We start from the raw sequence: 23336 nt of genomic DNA on the forward strand, positions 1-23336 counted from the left end.
AGTTCACCAATGGGGTCCCAGTTTCTCTTGGGGAGCATACGGCTACACAGAGCACTGGCTAAGCAGCAGCATCACTGAAGTTGCATCTCTGGTGAGATTCTGAGATTCACAAACAGGTTTGTCTCATTGGAGGTAATGCCCGTAACCACAGATGCCATGACACCAGCACTGCAGCACAGCCTCTGCCATGAATCCTGCTCTGAGGAGACTGGAAATTAAGAACACCTCTCTTTTTCCTAGATGAGGAAATAATAATGAACTGGGGAAAAAAAAACCCCAAACACTGTCTACAACCAAATAATAGGATGAAATAACAGCGAACACGTACAGAGACCTGGTGTCAAGAGCTTCATGTGCTTCAGTCATGCAATCCCATGACAATATCAGGACCCAGGATGTTACTATCCCCATTACAGCAAGGGTGGGAGAGCATGAGCACTACAGGTGCCCACGGTGACAACCAATGAGAGTGAGGGAAACCCACAGTGACAACCAATGAGAGTGAGGGAAACCCACAGTGACAACCAATGAGAGTGAGGGAAACCAGTGGCAGCCAATGAGTGTGAGGGAAACCCACAGTGGCAGCCAATGAGAGTGAGGGAAACCCACAGTGATAACCAATGAGAGTGAGGGAAACCCACCGTTTGGCCCCAGCACCCCAGCTCCAGAGCCTGCAACTGTCTACCCCAGTGAGCCATCTCCAGATTATGTTGTATGCCATGATTGCTGCAGATGCCCCCTGGAAAACATCCAGAAAGGCCAGCAGAGTTCTTGGTAATATATGACTGAAAGAAATCATCTGCTCTGTTTTACAATTATCAATGCACATCTGCTGTTCTTACCAGTGTGTTACGCTGTGAAATACCACATGTGTGTTTCATACCTGGGTGGTGACCATGCTCCATCCACCTTTTCTTGTCCCTGCTACTTTATGCCCTCTCATGCCTCTAATGGTTCCCCTTCTGGTTTTGGGTGATCTTTTGTATTTCCCCGCTATGTTCCAAGTGCGAAAGTTGTGTCATGCTGTCTGTATGAGCCTGGCTTGTTTTGCCTAACATGGTGACTTCTACCCACGGTCCTGCACATAACATGATTTCATTCTTCTTCAGGGCTGAGTGGAGCTCCACTGTGTGTATCTACCACAGTTTCTTATCTATCCTTCTGTTGAGAGTACCTAGGCTGGCTCTACAGCTTGGCCATGTGAACAGTGCAGCCATTGGCGTGTCTGTGCAGGTCTCTGTGTTATATACAGGGCTGGCACAGGTGGGTCATATGGACAACCTCCAGGAGTCAGTTCACACCTTCTCTCATGTTGGTTCCAGAGACCAAACTCGGGTTCGGGGTGCCTTTGCCTGCTGGCTCCCGATCCTCATGTTTTCAAAGTGTATGAGTAGATCATCTGCCCATGTACTGATTGGCTTACTTGTTCTTTGGTTAAGTTTTCTGGGTTCTTTCCATAGGGTGGATGTCAACCCTCTGTCACAGGTACAGCGGGCATATATCCTGTCCCAGTCTGCAGTATGTCTCTGCACTCTGTCAATCATTTTCCGTTGCTGTGCAGAAGCTTTTTCACATAATCACATTGGCAAACACGGCTCCTGTTTTCTGGGTACCAGCCAATTACTGCTCCTGTTTTCTGGGTATTGGCATCCTGTTCAGGAAGTCCTTGCATATGTTTATATCCTTTTTGTTTGTTTGTTTGTTTGTTTCGCTTTCTTGAGACAGGGTTTCTCTGTGTATCCTTGGCTGTGCTGAGCTCACTTTCTAGATGAGGTTGACCTCGAACTCACAGAGATCCACCTGCCTCTGCCTCCTTGAGTGCTGGGACTAAAGGTGTGTGCCACCACACTGGGCATAAGCTTGTATCTTGAACTGCATCCCTCTAGCCGTTTCAGAGGTTCGGGGAGTCTCAGTAAGGATTCTGATTTTTTTTTTTTTAAAGTTGGTTTTTGTCTAGGGTGAGACAAATGCTTTTCGGAAACTGGATAGCTGCATGTGAAAGATTGAAACTAGACCCTCAGCCTCTCGTCCTGTGCAAGGGGCCCTCACTCGGAATCAGTCATTTTTAAGGGACAAAGGAACTGATGGGCCAGACAATATCAGACAACAGACTCAGACAAGGGCAAAGACAGGTTGAAACCTTGGGCCACAGTGAGAGCATACCACAGGCAAGTCCATCCCATTCTGGGCTGGGAACACTCCTACTGCCTTTGGGTCACCTGCCCAAGAGTAAAAGCCACCAGCTCTAGTTGGACAAGTTCCACTGGCTGTCCCCGGGGCAGAAGAAGGCCTACATCCCATTATACTGGTCACACACTAGAGTCTCCTATCCCATCTCAGGCAAGAAAAGAAGCGAAGCAAAGACTAGCTCCCAGGAAAGGGTTCCAGAAGGGGTAGAGGGACACGGCTGCCAGCAACTGTCCTCCACCCCAGTGAAGGTTCTTGAAGGAGTAAAGATAAATGATAGCCTGCTGCTGGTAAGGGCAGACTTGGGAGTCCCCCAAGAGGTGGGCTGGCTTAGCAGGAAGCATTTGGGGTGTCTGTTGGTGAACTGATAGGTGGCCCTAGAATAGATCTCTCTGAATGAGGAAGCTGACCAGAGACAAGAGAAGAAGAGTGGGTGCCTGCTGGGAGGGCAGAGGGTGCAGACGATGCCAAACAGGTCTGGCTGCGTGGCTCACAGCACTGCTCACGCGTAGGGTGCTGCCTGCAGCAAGGCATAGCGGACTCCTCTGACTGAACGCACAGAAGCTACTCTGCATGGGAAGGAAAGCTACGCCGAGAGCCGCAGCATCTCTGTCATTTCTCGCACCTGAGGTCTAGAGCTTAGGTGATTTGTCTGTTTTGAGGGAAAAGGTCTGCGTTTGGCACATGGGCCCTGCTAGGGTAGTCTTCAACCTGAAGTTGGGGTGCTGATGCTGGTGGGTTGCAGGACCTTCTGAGACCAGGGAGGCCTTCCAAGCTCGCTGGCTCTTGGCAGAACTCAGTGTCTTGTAATGTGGGAACTGAGGTCCCCGTGTTGTTGGCTGAAAGCAGGACCTGATCTTATTGTAGAAACCACTCACTGCTCCCTATGATCTTCCCATAGCCCAGGCTTAGCCAGTGCTGGGATTACCAGAGTGAGCCACCAGGCCAGGCCTGCAAGATCTTACGACGCTGTCAGATTTTGGATGTGAATTAATGGTAAGCATGTAAGAACCAAGAAAACACAACAGGGCAGGCAGCAATCGTCTTTAAGAAAAGGAAACAAAACAAAACAAACACACAAAAAAACAGAGGAAGACACGGGTAGAACATAAGATGACCCTGCGTAGCCTGTGCTGTGAGCTCCGACTTCCATCAACCTCAGTAGCGTCACAGATCAGCGACTTAGTGGACACTTGTTGTAAAGCCCCTCAGGCCTGTGTCATCATGGCCCCGGGAAGGAGAGTGAGCACATGAAAGAGCCAAGCACTTCGTGACCCTAGCCAGTGGAGCTTCTGGTGAGAAATCCCAACATGGGCTCCGTACTAGAAATACGGAAACAGGAAGAGAAGGCAAAGAGTTGTGAGCGGCCATCCTCATAGCAAGATCAGGGTGAACCGTGTTACCTTGCCCGTTCAAACAGTAATGCAAACGTAGTCATTTGGCAAAATTAAGGCATATTTTCCCTTATAACCAAATCCACTGTGATACAGAAAACAAACTTTCGAGATTCCTACAGGAATGCGTAGAATTGGCCTTTCTTCTGCAAACGACATCTCCAGAGAAGACGGGGAGTCTGTCGTAGCCATAGGCGTGGTCTGCTTGATGGAAGTACACCCCAAGGACATGTCTCCTGGGGTCTGAATAGTAGAATACATTCAGGGACTTGCTAAGATCCATTTACCAGAGTTCCCTGCCCTCTCGCCTATGTGGGCTCACTCCCAAAGGCCAGCTTTGGGGGACACACCGCGTGGTTCCAAGGTGGGAAGGAGGTCTGTGGGACCAGCTTGACCGTGACACAGGTCAGCGATTGTTCAGAGGTCACAGGAGTGCCATCCTCGGGCCAGCTCATTTATCTTTTACAGATGGGACGTGGGTCCTGGAGAAAAGCTTCAAGCTGCTGTGGTAGGAGAACTTCACAAAACCTCAGAGGGGGAGTGGGAGTTATTCGGGAACCCCATATGATGATGGTGCGGCAACCAGATATAGGGTTCTTGCACCCCAACAAGGGCACCACATATAAAAAGGGGAGCACTGCCTGCCTGAGCATCCATAGCTCCTGCCCTGGGCCTTCTGCACAGGGTTGGCATCTAGCTGTGGCCTCTCTGCTTCATGCTGACTGTGCTCACTCCGCCATCTTTCTTTGAGTCAGGGAAACTGTCGCCCTGCTGGTCTGTTGGCTTCTGATGTACAGACCCATGGGTCTCCATGTGCTAACCCCAGACCAGCCTATCATGCCTATTCGTGTTGAAAGGGAACCTGCAATGCAGAATGCCGGGGCACCCCCTTCTGCAAGGCCTTTGAACTGAGACTGGTGCTTACTTACTGTTTTATCCAGTGCCTTCCTGCAGGCTCTGAGCCACTCATTCAAAGGCTTAAGCAAGAGTAAGAGGAGGCCAGATCTCTTATCTCCTCAAATGCTGTTTTCCTACCCTGATGCTCTAGCTCTGCCTTGGCCCAGTTTCTTTTGGAGTCACAATCCGAGTACTTGAGAAGAGCAGAGATGGCAGTTGGGGCCCTATCTGGCCCCCCCAACCCCACTTTCAGCCTCTGTGTACAGTGGCCAGCACAAAGGGAAAGGACATGGGATGAGTGGCAGTGGACATCAAAGGCTCACAGTCCCCTGGGAAAATGGACCCGGGTGGAGATGCTGTCCAGCTGCTTCTCAGCACTGAGTCCCACCCACAGACATGGACCCCAGTCCTCAGGAGAGACAGGGGTGGGGTGCTGGGCCTGCCCTCAACAGAGACAAGAGAAGGGCAGAGTTCAGTAAGAATGGCGAGCACCCACATGTGCCAGGCCTTGAGAAGAGGTTTGGTCTGGGATGAATTCATTCGTTTACTTTTCAGAACCATCCTAGAGACAGGCGCTGCTACTGTCCCCAACACATCAGGAGGCTTAGGGTCCTAAGGGATTTGTTGAAGGGCATCTGGTCCCTCCACCCGGCACCAGAGCCACATTTGTGATTCTCTCATCCACCTCCCAGAAGGATGAGCCTGGAGGGAAAGGCCGAGAGAAGAAATGCTTTGCGAAGAGGAGTCGTGTCCAGCTCTCTCATGTCCTAGGGCTGACCTGGTGACAGAGATTGGTTTATTGTTGGTGGGTCATGGGTTAACAGGTTTGGAGAATGGGGGTGGGACCGGGATGGCCATAATTGAGAGACATAATGTAATTGGAGGCCTGGTCTTGAGAGCCAGTGTGGTTGTGGATGAGGCCTGCCTTGGCTGCTTTCCAGTGTAAGATTGGGAACTAGGTCTCCTCATCTGGAAAACAGACCACCCATGTCCCCAGGATTGACTTTGGCATGTAAAAGCACCTGCTCTAGAAAAGCCTCCAGCACTGACTTCCTTACTCCTTAAAGCAACTCAAGTTGAATCCCACCCAAATGAGCAACTTACATGATCCAGTGTCAGTGCAACCATGTGAGGGTCCCCCGTTTTCTTCGCTGTATTCTCATGCCAGAGAATTAGCAAAATTCCCCCTGGCTGAGAGACACGACCAGCCCAGAGCCCATGCACAGATGAAAGGATAAAGAAAATGCAGTACACACATACAGTGAGTGTCATCAGGCACAAAGGATGGGACCCTGCCACTTACAGGAAGATGGATAAAGCCAGAGCAGAAGACATGGGCCCTGCGCACTTTCCTAGGTGGAAAACAACAGACACTGAAGTGGCCAGAAAGAATGGTGATGACTTGGTATTGGGAATGCGGACAGGGTAGGAAAGAAAGGTAGGCTTTGAGCTGGGCAGGCCTCCTGCCTGTGTGGAATGTCCACATAGACCTCCCTTACTCATACGCACCATGTTTTACGAAAACAGAAAGACATTTCTAGCACACGAGCTTTATCTTCTGAAATTGAACTCAAAACAACAGAATAGTAACACATAAAATTATCTCTTATCCTAGGACACTAGTTGATTTGGGGGCGGGGCAGAGACAGGGTTTCTTTGTGTAACTATGGCCGTCCTGAACTTGCTTTGTAGATCTGCTGGCCTTGAACTCACAGAGATCCGCCTCCCCAAGTGCTGGGATTATAGGCATGTGCCACCACATCTGGTGACATTAAATGATTTTAATGTGATGAAAATTATATATAACAGTAAGCGTATCCTTCGAACATTTTAATTTCAGGGTCATCAGCACAGTCACCCAACATCACCGCAGCCATCACCTCTCTAGGACATTCTGTCTTCTTAGCTGAAACAGCCTCGTTAAACACCAATTGCCTGCTCACCGCTGCCCCAACCCCCTCCCCGGCACCCATGGTCCACGTTGTTGCTATGACTTTGGAAGCTCTAGGGATCTCATATAAATGAATTCCTATAGTTTTCCTTATTTCATCTAGCATAATGTCTTCAATAAGGTGTGTGTGGTGTGTGGTGTGTGTGTGTGGTGTATGTGTGCATGCAAGTGTGGGCTTGTGTTTGTAGTAAATGCACAAACACATGTGCAAAACCCACAAGTTGATGTTTTGTGTCTTCCTGTATTATTCTCCATCTTATTTTTTGAGACATGTCTCTTACTGAACCGGGAGACCAGTGTTTCTGTTAGACTTGCTGGCCAGCAAGCCAGCAGGATCTGCCTGTTTGTGCCTTTGCAGTGCTGGGGTTACAGACACATGGGCTTTTACACAGGTGCTGGAGATGTGAACTCGGTCCGCCCACCCCCGGCCATTTATGCAGCAAGCACTTTACCTGCTGAGCCATCTTCCTTCCTCTCCTTGTTTTTGGATTTTTGAGATGAGCTCTCTTGTGGCCTTGAACCTGCAACGGCTGAAGACTGACCTTGAACTCCCTAGTTTCTTGCTTCTACCAAGAGTTAGGATTAAAGAGGACACTAACATCTAGCTTCCTCTTTCTTCTTCTTCTTCTTCTTCTTCTTCTTCTTCTTCTTCTTCTTCTTCTTCTTCTTCTTCTTCTTCTGTTTTTTGGTTTTTTGGTTTGTTTTGTTTTGTTTTTTGTTTTTCGAGACAGGGTTTCTCTGTGTAGCCCTGGCTATCCTGGACTCGCTTGGTAGACCAGGCTGGCCTCGAACTCATAGCGATCCGCCTGCCTCTACCTCCTGAGTGCTGGGATTAAAGTCGTGCGCCACCACGTCTGGCTCCAATTTCTTAAAACATGTTTTCGACTTTTAAATTTTTTAATTTTAAAAAATAGGTTCTTATTCTGCGACTGGCCTTAAACTCTTTTTTAAAAATATATTTTATTAATTTATTCATATTATATCTCAATTGTGATCCCATCCCTTGTATTCTCCCATTCCTCCCTCCCTCCCAGTTTCCCCTTACTCCCCTCCCCTAAGACTGTGTCTGAGGGGGACCTCCTCCCCCTGTATATGCTCATAGGGTATCAAGTCTCTTCTTGGTAGCCTGCTATCCTTCCTCTGAGTGCCACCAGGCCTCCCCATCCGGGGGACGTGGTCAAATATGGGGCACCAGAGTTCGTGTGAAAGTCAGACCCCACTCTCCACTCAACTGTGAAGAGGGTCCTATCCATTGACTGCCAAGGACAATACATGGCCTTAAACTCTTGATCCTCTTGCCTCTGGCTCCCGAGTATTTTGATTCTAGGCATGCACCGCCACATCCAGCATGTTGTGAGTACACTTAGGTAATTTCCAGTTAAAACTGCTAAAATATCCTTACAAATTACAATAAATGGAAGATATTTTAAGGGAAAACATTTTGTCTTCCTATTTATAAGAGCAACGGGGCAGGAGAGACTATTTTCCTTATTTTCTGGAAAGTAACCATAAATAGAACATTCTTTAAAGCCATGTTATATAATATCCAAGAGGCTTGCTCAAGCAAAAAACGCAAATTGCCCTGAATAATGACGAATTGCTAATGACTGTCCAATTCGTATTTCAGATAGCCTACCATTTATTTAGCTTGTCAGAGAAGCAATAAACAGTTTATATTAAAATTACTGTTCAAATACATGGGTAAACAAATTACTTTCACTTACTTTATTGGTAATTTTACATACCACAGAACTTGGCTTTTCTTTTCTTTTTAAGAAAACTGGGATTAAAATCATCGACCCTTTAGAAAACTAAAATAGGGGAATGGAAACATAAAAGAATTCCTAGCATGCGTTTCTTATAGATAGTCTCTGAAAAAGAAAGAGAAAAATAAGATGTTGAGAAGCAAACTAAACCCCAAAAGTCTCCCTTGGGGGACAGGCAACCACTTAGGTAAACAGAGCGGCCTCAGGAGGCAGCAAGAGCCCTGGATCCAGGAACTCTCTCCTGACTGAAGAGCTTGAGGAAGCAAGGATCTGGTATGCAGGGGAGGCAAAACTTCAGAGACCCGTCAAGGAGAATTTCCAGAAGTAGGCTGCACCTGCAGAGATTGGTTGAATAGAACCACAGTGATGGGGAGAGGTTGGGATGCTGAGGGTCCATAGACAGTTCCTGAGCTAGCTTTAGTCCCCGGCACAGGCATTCCTTGGCCACCTCTGTGTCAGAAGTAACGTCCTGTGACTGATAGAGATTGGAACCTGTTGACTTGGTAGATCATTAGCTTCCACCAAGCCCACAGGTAAAGGAGGCCATCAGAAAGCATCTGAGGCCTATAGAAAAGCTCCCCCACCATGCTGTACCCGTCCGCTGTACCCACCAATGTGGTTCAAACTTTCTGCATTCATGACTTTCTTTGTTTTGTAAACTACAAAACTTCACGGCCAGCTGTGGTGTGCTTTTAATCCCAGCACTTGGGAGGTGGAGGCAGGTGGACCATGAGTTTAGGGGCCTGCATGTGCTAGGGGTTTTTTGTTTGCTTGTTTTGTTTTTTGTCAACTTGACACACATCTAAAGGTACCTGGAAGAGGACTCTCCACTGAGAAGCCGGCCTGCAGGCAAGTCTGTGGGGCATTTTCTTGCTCCCTGGTTGATGTGGGAGGGCCCAGCCCATGAGGCAGTGCTGCCTCTAGGTAGGCCATACTGGGTGAAGGCAGGCTGAGTAAGGCATGAAGAAGAAGCCAGCAAGCAGTGTTCATCCACGGCCTCAGCTTCAGTTCCTGCCTGCCTGCACGTTCCGCCCTGCCTTCTGTCAGTGATGGAGTGTGACCTGAGAGTTCTAGAATAAACCCTTTCCTCCGTGAGCTGCTTTTGCTCAGACTGTTTGATCGCAGCTGCAGAAACCTTAAGCAACACCCTGGACTACAAGGCGAAACCGCATCCGAGAACAAATGAACAAACTCTGGTATTGTCCCACTAACACCTCCTAGGTGCATTCCAGAGACGTGTTGCAGAAGCTCAAGGACAGTCTGAGTCTGGGACTCCACAGTGTCGCCACAGTCACAGGGCCCGTCCTGGAAGGACTGCAGTGGGCTGTGAGCTTTTCTCCTCACTGGCAACGCTTCACGGCCTCCCTTTGTTCTTCCTGCTGACGCTCCGGGGCTGAAATGGCAGTCTATGTGTAATTTAATCCTTTCACAATTTGTCGAGCACCTGTACATACAAGGTCCCTAGCTGTGCCAAAGAGTGAAAGATCGATGCTCGGCAGGCAGGCCCAGCACGGTCCTTCTCACCTGCTCAGAGCCCAGCATGCAACAACTGCCAGCTTTAAAAAGCACTGGTGCAAAGTGCTTGGGACAGAGTAGTCTTGGGCAAGCACTATTTAAAACACACACACATACAAGTGATCATAATCTATGAGGGTCAGACAAGCTACTTTGAGCAAACGAGTGCACAGTACTCACCCATGTCACTAAACTTTAGTGACTGGAGTGTTCGGGGAAGACGCCTTTACCTGGAGCTAAAGGAAACTGAGAAGGTGGAGCGGGGAGGATTTACAAAAGAAAAAAAAAAAGATCATATTCTGCATGAGAAGATTCCAGACAAAATGGTCAGGGAGCTGGAAGAGATTGCAGGAGACAGAGGGAAGATGTCCTGATGTTGGGCATTGCCTGCTGTCCTGGGCCAGAGCAGCCTCGGTGGGAATATGGCTTATTGTGGAGGGAGGCAGAAGGCATATGCTCCCACTTCCTCCAGAAGACTGTGACAGAGGGAATGCTCTGTGGCCTCCAAACTAAGTCTTTAGTGGCTCAGTAGTGTCCATTTTGGCTCGTGAGAGACCCAGCTACTGTGTGAGGGAGCCCAGGCTAGATCACCGAGTTGTAAGGAGCCATTTGAAAAGAGAAAGAAGCTGTTCCTCCAAGCCCCAGCTCTCCGCTTCAGGGATGGTGTGCATGTGACTGAGCTATGGGGACATTTCTACTTTGGCAAAGCCTCCAGAAGAATGGAGATTCCCAACCAGTGCCAGGGAGCATAGAGCAACCTGCCAAGCCTGGGAGCCCTGGGCAGTGCAGGCTCCCTGCTGCTCAAATACCCGCATGGTTAGTAACTTGTTACACAGCAATGACTAACAGGTTCACAGAATGAGTCGGAGTTTCTGCTCTTCTTAACAGTGTCCTAACTGATTTGTTTGTATGGGTTTAATGTGCTAGCAGCTGTCGGTAATAGAGCAACTCACCTGGTTTAGTCACAGCACATCGGCTTTTCCTTCGGTTGAGTGTCTGGTTAGGATGTGTTAACGCAGCTATGGCACCACATGCTCAAACCACTTTCTCGTGCGTCTAACCCCAGCAAGGATACCTCTGGTCCTCTGATGTCTGCAAGGAGATGGCAAAGCAGTGGGCACCACCTCTAGACAACAGCATCTGCTTTCAAAGGGGACCCATGCTGCAGGATATTTTAGGTCCCAGCCAGTTCCTCTCAGAACTCATCAGCTTTCCCATCGACTAAGCCAGCCACTTGCTGGGATGGAGTTAACTGGAGCGAGCCAGAGCATACCCTGAGCCCCACAAAGAGTGAAGGCTTAGAGCACAAGGATGAAATCACTCCTGTTGCACACTAGCGGAGTGCCTTGCTCAGTGTGGAGAATCACCTGGGCCTGGGGGCTCACTCCTGTACTCCCAACACTTGGGAGGCTGAGGCGGGCAGGTTACATGGAGCTTGAGGCCAACCCAGGATGAAGATTCTGTCTCAAAAATCCAAACAGAAAGGAAGAAAATAGAAACGAACACAAGCCTCTGAGTAGAACAGACATTGTCTAAGGATTAGGAAGTCATATGTATCCCTTGAGAAAGGTCTGTGCCAGGATCACCCAGCGCAACTGGGATTGGCTGCCAGAAACCTACGCTTTGGCCTACCAGTACGGGACCACGGTAGGAAGTAGATGGCATCACCAGGGGCACAGGAATAGCACGGTCAAGGCCATAGGACCAGCAGGTGCAGAGGCCAGCAGCTAGTCCCCACACATAAGGGCCTGATGTCCTCAGGAGTCCACACCACAGCTAGGAGCACCCCCTGAGAGCACCCCCTGAGAGCAGCCTTCCAACAGGCTCACGGGAAGTCCAGGAAGGCCCCAGAGAGACACTTTCCACTGAGGCTGGCTGGGTGTCAACAGCTGGTGGGACACTGGTGCGGAGCTTAGGTGGAGAGCAAGGCAGAGGCTGGGGAGGCTCGGAAGGCGTGTCTGCCTAGTAGGTGGCACTCATTTGTTGTCAAGCATGTTGAATCCAAACTGTAGCAGCACAGGATCTCCTCAGTACTGGTCACAATGGTCTCAGATACAATTCTTAATCTGGCGCCTCTGATTAGCCACTGCAGATCCTTAGTCCCCCTCCAAAAGCAAGGGAAGTGGAACCAGTAAACATTAGCTAGACTAGGGCTGACTTGGAGATGAGGAAAGGTGTGCAGGTTTTGTGCCGCTTTACACTTGGGCAGCAGAGACAGATCTTCCTGGAAGTCGGGGTGCTAGCTGTGGTGATTTAGCTGAAAGCTAGTACCTGGAAGACCATCAGGCATAAAAAACCCAGGGCAGTGGAGGGGCTTGCCAGAGGCCTGGGTCTGGATAGCAGGAAGGAGACAGAGCCCCAGAAGCAGGTAGAAAGTAGTCATAAAAGCTGTATCGGTCACACTTGGTTGTGTCTTCATGGGAGCAAGTCCCCCAAAGGGTGGTGGTGCATGCACCTTGTAGGCACCTGAGGATCCTGTGCCTTCTGTTCACACCAAGGCGGGAGGTGTGACCCGCAGGCCCAGGCACCTAGGCCCACCTGATCGCCAGCAAGTCCTGGGCTCTCCGCCAGGCTTCCTTTGGAGAACAGGCGTGAGCAAGGGAGGTGGGGAATCGGCACCCCACGAGCCACACGGGGGCGGTGACAGCGCCCTCCCGCTCGGCAGGGAGGCGGAAGCAACAGGGCGGCGGCGCGCGCTGGGGAGTCGCGGCGCGCGCGCGGGGCCGGGGCGGGGGCTGCGGCGCGCGCATGCTCACACGCGCCCGTGACGCGCGGGGCGCAGCGGGGCAGAGCCGGCTCCAGAGGCGCGGCGGCCGCGGGAGGAGCAGGCGCGGAGCAGCGAGCGCAGGCCGCGCCGGCCCGACGGGAGCAGCGCCCGGCGCCGGCCGCCTCCTCCGAGCCGCCTGCGCGCGGGCCGCGTCCCTTGGCCGCCGCCGGCGGGGCATGAGCGCGGAGGGGCCGCGGCCGCCCCCCGCGCCGCCCAGGCCGTGACCGGGCGGGGGGCGGCTGCACTAGCGCCCTCAGCCCGGGGGCTCGCGGAGCCCGGAGCGGCAGCCATGGACTGCAGCCTATTGAGGACGCTCGTGCGCAGATACGTGAGTGGCGCGCTTGGATAGGGCGGGGGTCCGGGTCGGGATCGGGGTCCGGGTCGGGGTCGGGGTTCAGGCCGGGAACATCCCGCCGACCGATCCTCACCGGGCTCCACCTGCTCTCGGCCAGGCCCACCGGCGTAGGCAGTTGCAGCCGAGTGGATCCCGGGGGTCGAGGGACATCCATCCTCGGGGGTTTGTGCTCTGCTGCAGCGGGTCGGGCTCCCGCGGGGACAAGGACCCGCTGGGAGACGTGTACAGGGCTGCGGGGAAGCGGGGAGCCTCCACCCGAGAGTCAGAAGTGAAGTTTGCCATCCCTGAAAGTAGCCAGCCAGGTCCGAGTGCGCAGTTCCCGGTCCCCTTGGATGCCTGAGCGGGTAGTGACGGAGCGTGCCTCGCTTGGGGGAGACCAGGGAGGTGGCAGCCGCCGGCCAGGACGGAGCAAAGGGGCGTGTACAGAAAAAGAGAGAATGTGCCCCGGGACAGTGCATCTTCCCTAGCGCTCCGCACAAGGACCTATTGTCCCGCAGCTGGCGCCCGGGTGGTCACAGGTTTGAGAAGCGCGTGCCGTGAGCAGGCTGGGTACGGAGGGGACCAGAATCGGCTCTTTCTAGCTTCTCCGAGCGGGACACTTGGCCTTTGATGTGGGTTTTTCCAGGATGAGAATGTACCCACAGTGTGTGTGTGTGTGTGTGTGTGTGTGTGTGTGTGTGTGTGTGTGTGTGTGTGTGTGTTTCTAGTTAATTCCCTTCCAACCTTGACCGTCCAATAAGAAAAAGAAAGAGTAGGAAACTGTCCTCCACTGTGGAAAGTGAGAGGTGGAGGGAGGGTGGTCTTGTCCCCTATAGAGACTCTCCCAGGGACACACATACTCGTCCTTGGCTTCTGTCTTTTACTTCTTCACTGTCTCCAGGCAGGGCCTTCTGCTGTCTTGCAGTTACTCAGTCTAGTTTTAAAAAAAAATTCAGGTTAGTTACTTTTTGGTCGTGCTATTTTACCTTTGAAATGGTATTTTTCTCACAAGTCTAGGCGGCAGATATACCTTAATGAGCTTTTCCACTCCTAATTATTTGATAATATGTCGGGAATGTAAGTTATGGGATGTTATTCTTTCTGCTTATCTCATTTTTACCCCCCTGCTCACTGTGTTCCCTTGACTCCTCTGCCCTGTATACAACTATTCATACCTATGATTTTAAACTCCAGACTAAGGCATCAAATTAATTTGACTTTTTCCAGAAACAGTTATGATTTGTTTTCTTGTAATATAGCTACCTTCCAAGATGTGAGGTTAAGTGGTATTTTCTTCTGTAAGAGGAAAAAAAAAGTTCAGATATTCTTATCTCATGATTTATACAACTTATCCTACGGAAACATGCCTCTTCCGTCTCTCCTCCCTCTCTTCTCAGTCAGAGTTCCCAAGATCAATGAAAGCATTGCAGACCCCTCTGAGGCATGAGGTTGTTAAAGATGGAATCATCAGTCCTTGGGAAACATGTTGTAGGTATTTGTGCTAGGTCAGTTCTGGGCAGCAAGTACAGGGCCAGGGGAGAGGGCGGGGAAGGGGGGGAAGAGAGTACACTCTTGTCCAGGAGCAGCCAGAAGGGCTCCACAGTACCACTGCTGTGCGTTTGAACAGTCACGTAGTCACGTGCACAGCTCATGCAGCATGCAGTAGCTGATGTCCCAGGACATAGTCTAAGTCACACGGTGCGTCTTAAACATTTTAAAGAGCATGTGGAGCTAGGTGAGACTTCCTCTCAGGCATGTGAGGTGAGGAGTGTGCATCTTGTCACTGATCCTCTGAGGAAGCTCTGCTGGAGCCTTCCATTTGCAGCAGTGTGCCTAGGACAGGAGGCCTCACGTTGTCTGCTACAGTGCTCCCCTCAGAGGGCAAGCTGCTCTCTCGTCTTCCAGTTCTTGTGAGGACTGAATGGGCTGAGGATGGGACCTGGATCCCAAGAGAGGCTCAGCAAGTTTACCACCACCCACTGCTAAGGATCCCCAGGTCCTGGGCTACCAGTGCGAGGTTAGCTGAAAGCGCTGATGCCGGACAGGGTGGAGGATTCAGAGACTTTTCCAAAACTTTACTTTTGGGGAGGACTCTCCCTGTGTGGCTCTGGCTGGCCTGGATCTCACTATGTGGACTAGGGTAGTCCTGATCTCACAGAGATTTGTTTGCCTCTGAGTCCCCATTTCTGGGATTAAAAGCATTGGCCACCTGCCCTAAGCCCTTTCAAAACTAAAAAAAAAAGGGGGGGGCTAGGAGGGTTGGTTGGTTTCCTATGGGGCTTCCCAGGGACAGTTGGAGGGGTTATTTAGGGCCAGCTTCCCAGGCCAGCTCCTCACAGAGGCCCTCTCCTTCTCTCATGTTGTGGGGATTTGATTGCCCTCACCCTTGCAGGTCAAGAGCTTCACGCTGTCCTGTCCGAGTGACGATACATTCCCGTGATGGAGCCTGGATTTCGTTTATTAGGTTTTATGGCTTGTCAGAGCCTCTGCCTTTCCAGAATTTGCTTTGCACGCACCAGGACACTTTGTCTACGATAGAAACTTGGGAAAGCCCAAAGGCTTCCCTTCTTTCTTGGTGGTATTTGGCTCTTGAGCCTAGGAACTCCTGCATGCTAGGCAAGCATTCTACCTCTGAGTTACACTCCTAGGTCTTTTCCCATCTTGTTTTGAGGCAGGGTCTCCTAAGGTGCTCACTTTGTGTCTAGGTGGCTCTTACACGTCAGGTCATCCTGCTTCAGCCTCCCGAGTAGCTGGGATTGCAGGCCTGCATGTACATGCCCAGCTCATGTAAATTTCTTTATTTTATCTTACCTTATTTTACATGTATGGTCTCTTTGCCTATCTCTTTGCCTACACGTATGTAAATATACCACGTTCATGCCTAATGCCCGCAGCGGTCAGAGAGGATCGTCTGGCCCTGGAGTTACAGACTGTTGTGAACTCACATTGGGTGCTGGGAATCAAACCCCAGTTGATCAGTCAGTTCTCTCAACTGCTGGACCACCTCTGCAGCCCCCAAGAGCCTTTATATTAGAAAAAGACAGTTCTGGCTCCGGCGGACTTGAAGCACTTTACATTTCCAAAAGCTTAGATATTTACAGGCATGTGCCTGTTTCTCCTCCTCTTCCTCCTTCTCTCTCTCCTACTCCCTCTCCTTCTCCTTCCTCTTCTTCCTCTTCCCCCTTAACTTCTCCAGCTTCTTTTTGAGATAGGTTTTTACTACGTAGCCCTGGCTGTCGTGGAACTCACTATGTAGTCCAGGCTGGCCTCAAACTCACAGCGATCCACCTGCCTCTGTCTCCCGAGTGCTGAGATTAAAGGCGTGCGCCACCACGCCCGGCTTCTTCATTTTTGTTACCAAGTGGTTCGAATCATAGACATGAGCTTCCTGTTCTACGAGACTTAACTCGCTGGACTTTCTGTTCCTTCCCCAGCTCTGGGGATCCTGTTCGGCCCCCAGAGTCTGTATTCCCGGATACAGAGTGAAACCACTTAACCACCACGGCCTTCTGGTATTTGAAATAAGTGGTTGCCTAGGCATAAAACCCCAGGCTAATGGATGGTCTCTCTCCAGCACGGTGGTGGCAGTCTATAGGGTGGACTTGTAAAGTTTATAATTAACACACACCTAACAAGGTAGCATCTACCTGCCCGTCTTTAGGGGCTGCTGTTCTGACCGGACATTTCTGAGCAGTTACCACAGCTGTGTATTTAACCTTCATGTTTCGTTCCTTGCATTGCATCTTTTCCATTGTTGTATGAAGCGTATTGAGTGTCTGCGCCTTAGGACAAGCGGGCCTCACGTGCTTTTACTCCATACCAGACACTGAATTTAATAACCTGGGGGAAAGAGGCTGAAATCTTTTTATAGCCAGTTAAGTTTCTAGAAATGAGAGTGCTGTCCTCAGTTTACTGTTAGCTGGGATGGCGTGACTCTGTTAACAGACATGCATGGTGCCTCAGTCCCTCGGAGTGCTGCTTGCAGATATGCTCCAAATAGAACATACAGATTGTTATTGGGCGCCTGTACCCTATGCTGGTCACAAGCAGGCTGGATGGAAGATTCCTACGCCTCAGACTTACAAATGTTCTTTTAACCAAGTTAAACGCAGGTAAGAGTGCTATTTATTTGTAATACAAATCAATAGAAAGCCATTTTTACAGCACTGGAGCTACAACAAGATTGAATAGGTACTATTTTTTGCTCGACTGGGATGCTGATGGCTGAGACACTCAGGGTCGATGCTGCGCTCTGGAGGTTAGGCATCCGCCTCTTAGATCCTCACTCACGTTTGTTTTTGCCTCCATCTGGGTGGGCACTTGGGGATGCTGGTTAGCGTCTTCAAACTGTGTCGTCCTCTGTAAAGCACAGACTGTCAGTGGGGCCCACTCCCTGGGGCCTGCACTGTCTAGGACACAGCCCTTGCAGGCAGGTGATGAACCTTGAGTATGGCACCTCCTTTTGGACACCATGAGTCTGTGCTGTCCTGCTTTTCGGCAGACCTCCTCTCTTCCTCCCTGCGGGCAGCTGAAAACCTGCCTGAATGTTTGCAAACAGGCAGTGCACCTCTGTGCGCAACCCACAAGCCTGCTCTTCTGTCCTGGCCTCCTCCCTGGTTTGGGACGGCAGATCCTGTTCTGATAGAGACCAGTTCTGTAGCTTGTGCTCTGGATCCCTCCCCATCCTCTTCCTGTTTCGGTGACATCATCTGCCCCATGGCACAGTCATGTCTTCATCTACCCTTTGTCTCAGTGCCTTACCAAACGAAGCTGACCAGACTTTCTTTCTTCCCACCTTGTCCCACTCCCGGAGGCGTTCCTCCCAGGATCTTCTTGACCTCAGTGGTGTCTCTCACCCTTTACTGAAGTGGCCTTCAGTGTGGTTTAGATACTTACACTTTATGTCAGAGGTGGAGATCCCCGTCCCTGGGTAGCCGCCTCAGAGTTGAGTCAAACTGAACGTGAGCAAGTGTGAGCGGTCAGATGTGTTCTTTTTTTGGCGTCACAGATAACAGTTGAAAGGAGAAAATATATTTTTGGCTCATGGTTTTAGACTATGAAAGCGAGGTGCACTGAACACCATGGTAAGATCACATGAAGATCAAAGGGGCCTACTTCTTGGTCCGTAGCCAGGAAGGAAGAGAGGCAGATGGGGAAAGAAAGTGACCCAGAGATCATGTGGGGGTCCCAGAGACAAGGTGTGCATTTGTCTTTCCAGGGCATATTCCCAGTCACCTCTGTTTCCACCGATACTCTTTCCAGCACTTTCCATTGACCCTCATCAGGTCAGAGCTCTTACAGTTCAGTTGCCTTCCCATAATTGACTCTAGCAGCTGGGGCCAAGCTGTGAGCCTTTTGCAGGGAGATGCTTTGTATCCAAACCATAGCTGGGCAGCATCCTGCAGGGCTTGGGGACTGACTGGGTCTGGGCTGTGGAGTGTATCTAGTGGAGAAAAGGGCCACTGGGGGCCCTGAGCATCTGGGGCCTTGTTGCTTGCCCATGGATCCTTGTAAACTTTTCTTCCCTTGCTAGGACCCTGGCTCAGCACTGACACCTCCTCTCTCTGTTACTCCCTTATCTTGGGAGGAGATAACCTCCCTGTATGTGCCAGGGATCCTGTGACTAGCCCTGTGTCTCCGGCTTCTCTGCGACCTCTGATTGTGGTTGGAGGTAGTGCTGCAGGGCAGTTCTGAAGGAAGTGTCATGGTGTTGCCAAGCACTGGGGCAGTTAGAGTCTGTAAGTCTTGTCCAGCACTATTGCAAACGTCAAGCTTCTCTTGGCTCACTACACGCAGTCCCGGGAGTGTGGGACGGGCGGGACTCTGAAGGCTTCTGGCCCTTTGAGCCAAACTGCTGAGCTCTCAGCCCTCGTGTCTCTGATAATGTCCCTGTGCCTTTCAGAGGGTGCCTTCCTGGGGTTCCTGCTGTCTCCACTGCCTCTACCAGAGCAGAGTTCCCTTCTGTCAGTTCTCTGGGCCTGGGGCCACAGGGCCCCTCCACAGAACCAGTCTCAGGAGAGAGCTCTGAAGGTCTAGGAGTCTGAATGGTTAATTCCCAGGAGTAAATGCTGTGATCCCTTGGAAGGGACTTTCCAGTCCTTTCTTATAGGAGCTGGTCCTGGATGAGGGAGTTGACTGGCCCTGCACTGGTTAGATTGGTACTCAGGGGCCAGGATCACAGTTGACTCTTTTGCCGATACTTAGGTACAGGTGAGCGCCTGCTAATATCTGTACTGTCTGGATTTTCCAGAACACTGGTGGATCCTTTCCCTTATTGCCCCGCTGCTGGAAGGAACAGCTGCTCAGGGACTGACTGGCAATGCTGGCTGGGGCTGCTCCGAGCTACCCTGCTTGTCTCTGACCTGTGACCTGTCTCTCACCCACTGATAAGGATTCAGGCTTTTCTGGTTGGGGCCCCCATTTGATGAGGGTAAGGTAGTTTATATGCTGCTCTTCAGGATTTTACTGTGCTTTGCCTGATGTTGTTCGTGTCTCCACCTCTCTGCTTCTGCCTCCTTCCCTCACCGTGTGTGTGTGTGTGTGTGTGTGTGTGTGTGTGTGTGTGTGTGTGTGTCTGTGGGGAGGCTGTGTATGTGTGGCTGTGTGCATCTGTATATCTGTGTGTGTGTGTCTGTATATCTGTGTGTGTGTGTGTGTGTGTGTGTGTCTGTATATCTGTGTGTGTGTGTGTGTGGCTGTATATCTGTGTGTGTGTGTGTGTGTTGCTGTGTGTGTGCGTGGGGCTGTGTGTGTGTGGGGCTGTGGGGAGGCTGTGTGGCTGTGTGTATGTGGCTGTGTGTATCTGTATATCCGTGTGGGGGGCTGTGTGGCTGTGGCTGTGTGGCTGTGTGTCTATATCTGGGGGGGGGGCTGTGTATGTGTGGGGCTGTGCAGAGGGCTGTGTCTGTGTGGCTGTATATTTGTGTATGTGCGCACACATGCTCTTTCCTACATTAGTGCTGTGACTGAGGTAGGGAGGGTCCCCTCACTGTACCTTCTGAAGAGGAAAGTGGTGTGGATGTCAGTGGACAGTACCGATCTCTGTGGCCTGGGCTCCTGGTGGACCTGGCGTGTAAGCACTGTGCCCACTAGTCACTTTCTCCACTGTCCCTTCGCTGTTCCTCAGCGTTTTTGAAGTAGAGTTGGGAGCAGTTGATGTTTATGGGTCGCAGTTGAGTGTTTCCTCCTGAGTCTGCATGCAGGAACTGTTAGTGGCTGACCCCCACTCATAAACACACTGTGGCCTTCGTTCTTGGAGCACAGAGGTAATTTGGAAAAAAATTGTAGTTTCAAATTCCTGTTCTAAAACCTGTAGCAGCCACCTCTTGCTCCTCTTGATGCTGCGTTATAAATAATCCCTCTGTGCCTGTATTTTAACTTTCGTGGGTGTCAGAACCAGGCCGTCTTCTTGGGCTGGATGTTGAGAGCTTCATGCACATTGGGCGTCGAGGTGACCACACTCTGCGGTGACTGTGCTACTAGGAAATGAGCTGCCCTCCTGGGTTGAGCCATGCTGCTCTTAGGGGTGAGTTCTGCTCCCAGGATGCAAGCCAGGTTGAGGGAGAGGTATACTTCCGGGGTGACCATGCTCCCAGGAGATGGCATGGTGCCTATTTAGTTTGGCATCAGTGTGATTCAGAGAATTTAAAGAACCATCAGCACTTGGGGCTGGTGTCCTCTGAGTCTGACCCAGTCCAAGTGTTTCCTGTTGTTGTTGAGTCAGGGTCTCACTGTGTAGCCCTGGATAGCCTGGAACTTGGTGTGTAGACCAGGCTGGCCTCAGACTCACAGAGATCCATCAGCCTCTGCCTCCTGAGTGCCAAAGTTAAAGGTATGTGCCACCACCACATGTAGCCCAATACAGTTTTTTTTTTAAAGATCGAGTTGGCCCATGTTCCCTGTCTGGCTTTGAGATCCTTCCTCCGCCTCCCAAGAGAGCTGAGAGCCTCTGTGCCTGGCCCGGTTTGTGATTTGGGTACAGATAATCTTCACAAAGAGAAGTGTTCCTGGCAAGAAGCACTGTGCCCCTGCAAGTCTTGACCTCACTCACCTGGCAGATGATGTCATGTCCCAGCCCTCCAGCCCCACGTGAGTCACTCTCTGTGGTTCTTAGGTGAGCGAGCCCACGGGGCCTTCAAGAGCTCATTTTATCTCCAGAGAGGGCTGAAGAAAAGGCAGGTGGCAAATGCAGCTGCTCCCCTGTGGGCACAGATCTAAGGGTTGGATACTTGCTGTAAAGTGCCTCCTGAGTTGCTCACCCAAGTGTATGTGCATGCCATAAAGAACTTCTTTTCAACTTGAGAAGAGAAGGAAGATAACTTTTTTTTTTCTAGTTGGAGGAAAAAGAAAATATTTCAAGAGAAGGTTTGTCCATGCAAGAATTGTATTTGCTCAAAAGCCAGTGTGTTAGGTGTTCCAGGACACCGTGAGAGAGTGCAGTCTGGGGGTGGCAGCACTGCTCTTGGTCCCCCCCACCCCTGCCCTACAATGCCAATCTCAGAGAAAGGAAGGAAGGGCCCAGGTGAGAGAGAAATGGGTAGATGGATTTGGGCCCACAGGTGTCTTCTACCAGCAGAGGGGAACATTCTCTGCTGTCTTGGGGCAAACTCTCCCCTGGGCTGGCCTCCACACCCCCAGGAAGGAACTCTGTGTCCTTTCACAAGAGTACCCGCTTTATCTGTGTATGAGGTGGTTATGGGTTCATGGGCCTCACATGAGGCCATCTGCCCATTGTGGCAACACTGGGGCCTGCTAGCCATGGTGCAGATTCATGGTAGTTCCCTTACATTGTTGGAGAAATCACCTTCCCATGTGCCCCACCAGGATATGTAGAGGGCACATTGGGTGTCCCAGCTCCTGAGAGCACTAGTCTACTGCAGTCTCCAGAGTGTGCAATGGCAGGTGGAGTTCAGGTGGCCTCACAGCTGTCCTGGGACCCTCACTGTCCCTGCTGTACTATTTTTGCTCCTGCCTCTTTGTGTCCTTTCCCCTAATGGGACCTTTCTCACCCAGGGAATCCTAGGGTACTAAGAAATTGCACCTTTATGAAGTCACGTTTCTGGCTTGGTGCTGTACACAAATGCCCAAGGAATATTCTGGTTGGTATTTGGTTTATGCAGCACATAGAGACACAGAGTCAGAAGCAAGGCAGACCCTGCCTCCTGCTACTTGAGAGGAAAGTCGAAGAAAAAACTCCAGACCAAGTGTTGAGAGCTGCAGAGGGATGAAGAAAGCAGCAGCTGGCTTGGGCTGAGGACAGTGGAGCTGGTACCTCATGGCTGAGGTGTAGAACACCATTCCCGTCCCTGAGCAGCCTGCTGTGGGCCCTTTTCTCTGTACGTTCTGAACCCTGGTTATGTCTAGGGCCTGGTCAGCTGCTGAGCTGGCCTGACATCCATGGGATGACATATGGTGACACGTTGGACCTGTGATAACAAGTCTTGGAAGCTGCCTTTCTCTGAAGTGCGTCCAACGTTATGTAAAAACGACATGTGATTCTTGAAGAGCCCTCGCCACCCTGGCTACTTCCGTCCCTGTGTTTACTGCAGAAGTCTCGTCCCTGTGAAGTCTCTTTCCCACCCAGTGAGGACTCACTGTCTGGGACTCTCTCTGTCCCATGCCAAGCAAGACGCAAAGCCCGTTGGACTTTTGAGTGTCTGACCTGTTTGTACAGATTTCTTCCTCCCGCCTATGCCGGTCCCCACTCCTGTCAGCTAACTGAATCTGCCCTCTCTAGGTGAAGTCACAGCAGGCAGGCTGGACGTTCCCATGAGGGCCTGGAGGTGACAGTATGGTGGATGCTGTCTCTGTTGTAGGCTCTTGTCTAGTGTCTCATTGAGTGAGATCAGCAGCTCTAGCTTCTGACACGGCAGTTGACGGGCATCTTAGTTAGATGGCTAATTACACTAAAGGTAAGGTTGAGATAAGAGAGGGAAACCAGCCCGTGCCTGTGCTGTTACCCCGAGGGATGCCTCCTGCCAAGTGTGTCAGCACAAACGGCTCTGTCGGTGCCCTGACAGCTTATGTGCAGCACTGCAGCGGGTGCCACGCACACATCAGTGAGCTAGACCCTACACAGCCCACCTTAGCAGGAAGCATGCTTTGGTTCTGAAGAGTGGCCTGCCGGCAGGGTTGGGTTCTGATGTCCCCATCTGATCAAAAGAGAGGCTGGCCTTCCCACCGTCCTCAGGGCTTTGTTCCCAGCCTGACGTTCCAGTACGGATACGTACCCAAGGGCATCAGAACCGGAAGCAGTGCAGAGCAGAGAGGCTCAGTTTAGACAGACTGGGAATTTCAAAGCAGACCCTTGCTTTGCTTTCTGCATTGCCAAATAAATTACAGCATATTGTACAAAATCTGGGAAGACTCAGCAAAGAATAGGCTTAGTGTGGGGTTTTGTTTTTGTTTTTAGATAGTGAAACAGGTGGTTCCCTCATCATTACATGAGATCTACAACTTGATCTCGCTCTCCTTAGCCGGCCTGGCAGGGCAGAGGGAGTTGGGATAAGTTGGGAATCATACCTTG

The 23336-nt window shown here is 51.0% G+C and overlaps 1 protein-coding gene across 5 annotated transcripts in view; it reads left to right on the forward strand.

Moving 5' to 3' along the window:
* The first annotated feature begins 12503 nt into the window (after positions 1-12503).
* ATP11A (ATPase phospholipid transporting 11A) overlaps positions 12504-23336 on the forward strand; it is a 110543-nt gene continuing 99710 nt past the window's right edge. For all 5 annotated transcript variants that reach the window (XM_084759500.1, XM_084759501.1, XM_084759504.1 and 2 more), the window contains exon 1: positions 12504-12805. In XM_084759500.1, the coding sequence (XP_084615626.1) occupies positions 12767-12805 (39 nt within the window). In that variant the 5' untranslated portion in view covers positions 12504-12766. The remainder of the gene's footprint in view (positions 12806-23336) is intronic.

The sequence above is a fragment of the Acomys minous genome (assembly GCF_964271855.1).
Source record: "Acomys minous genome assembly, chromosome: 15".
Classification (NCBI taxonomy): Eukaryota; Metazoa; Chordata; class Mammalia; order Rodentia; family Muridae; genus Acomys; species Acomys minous.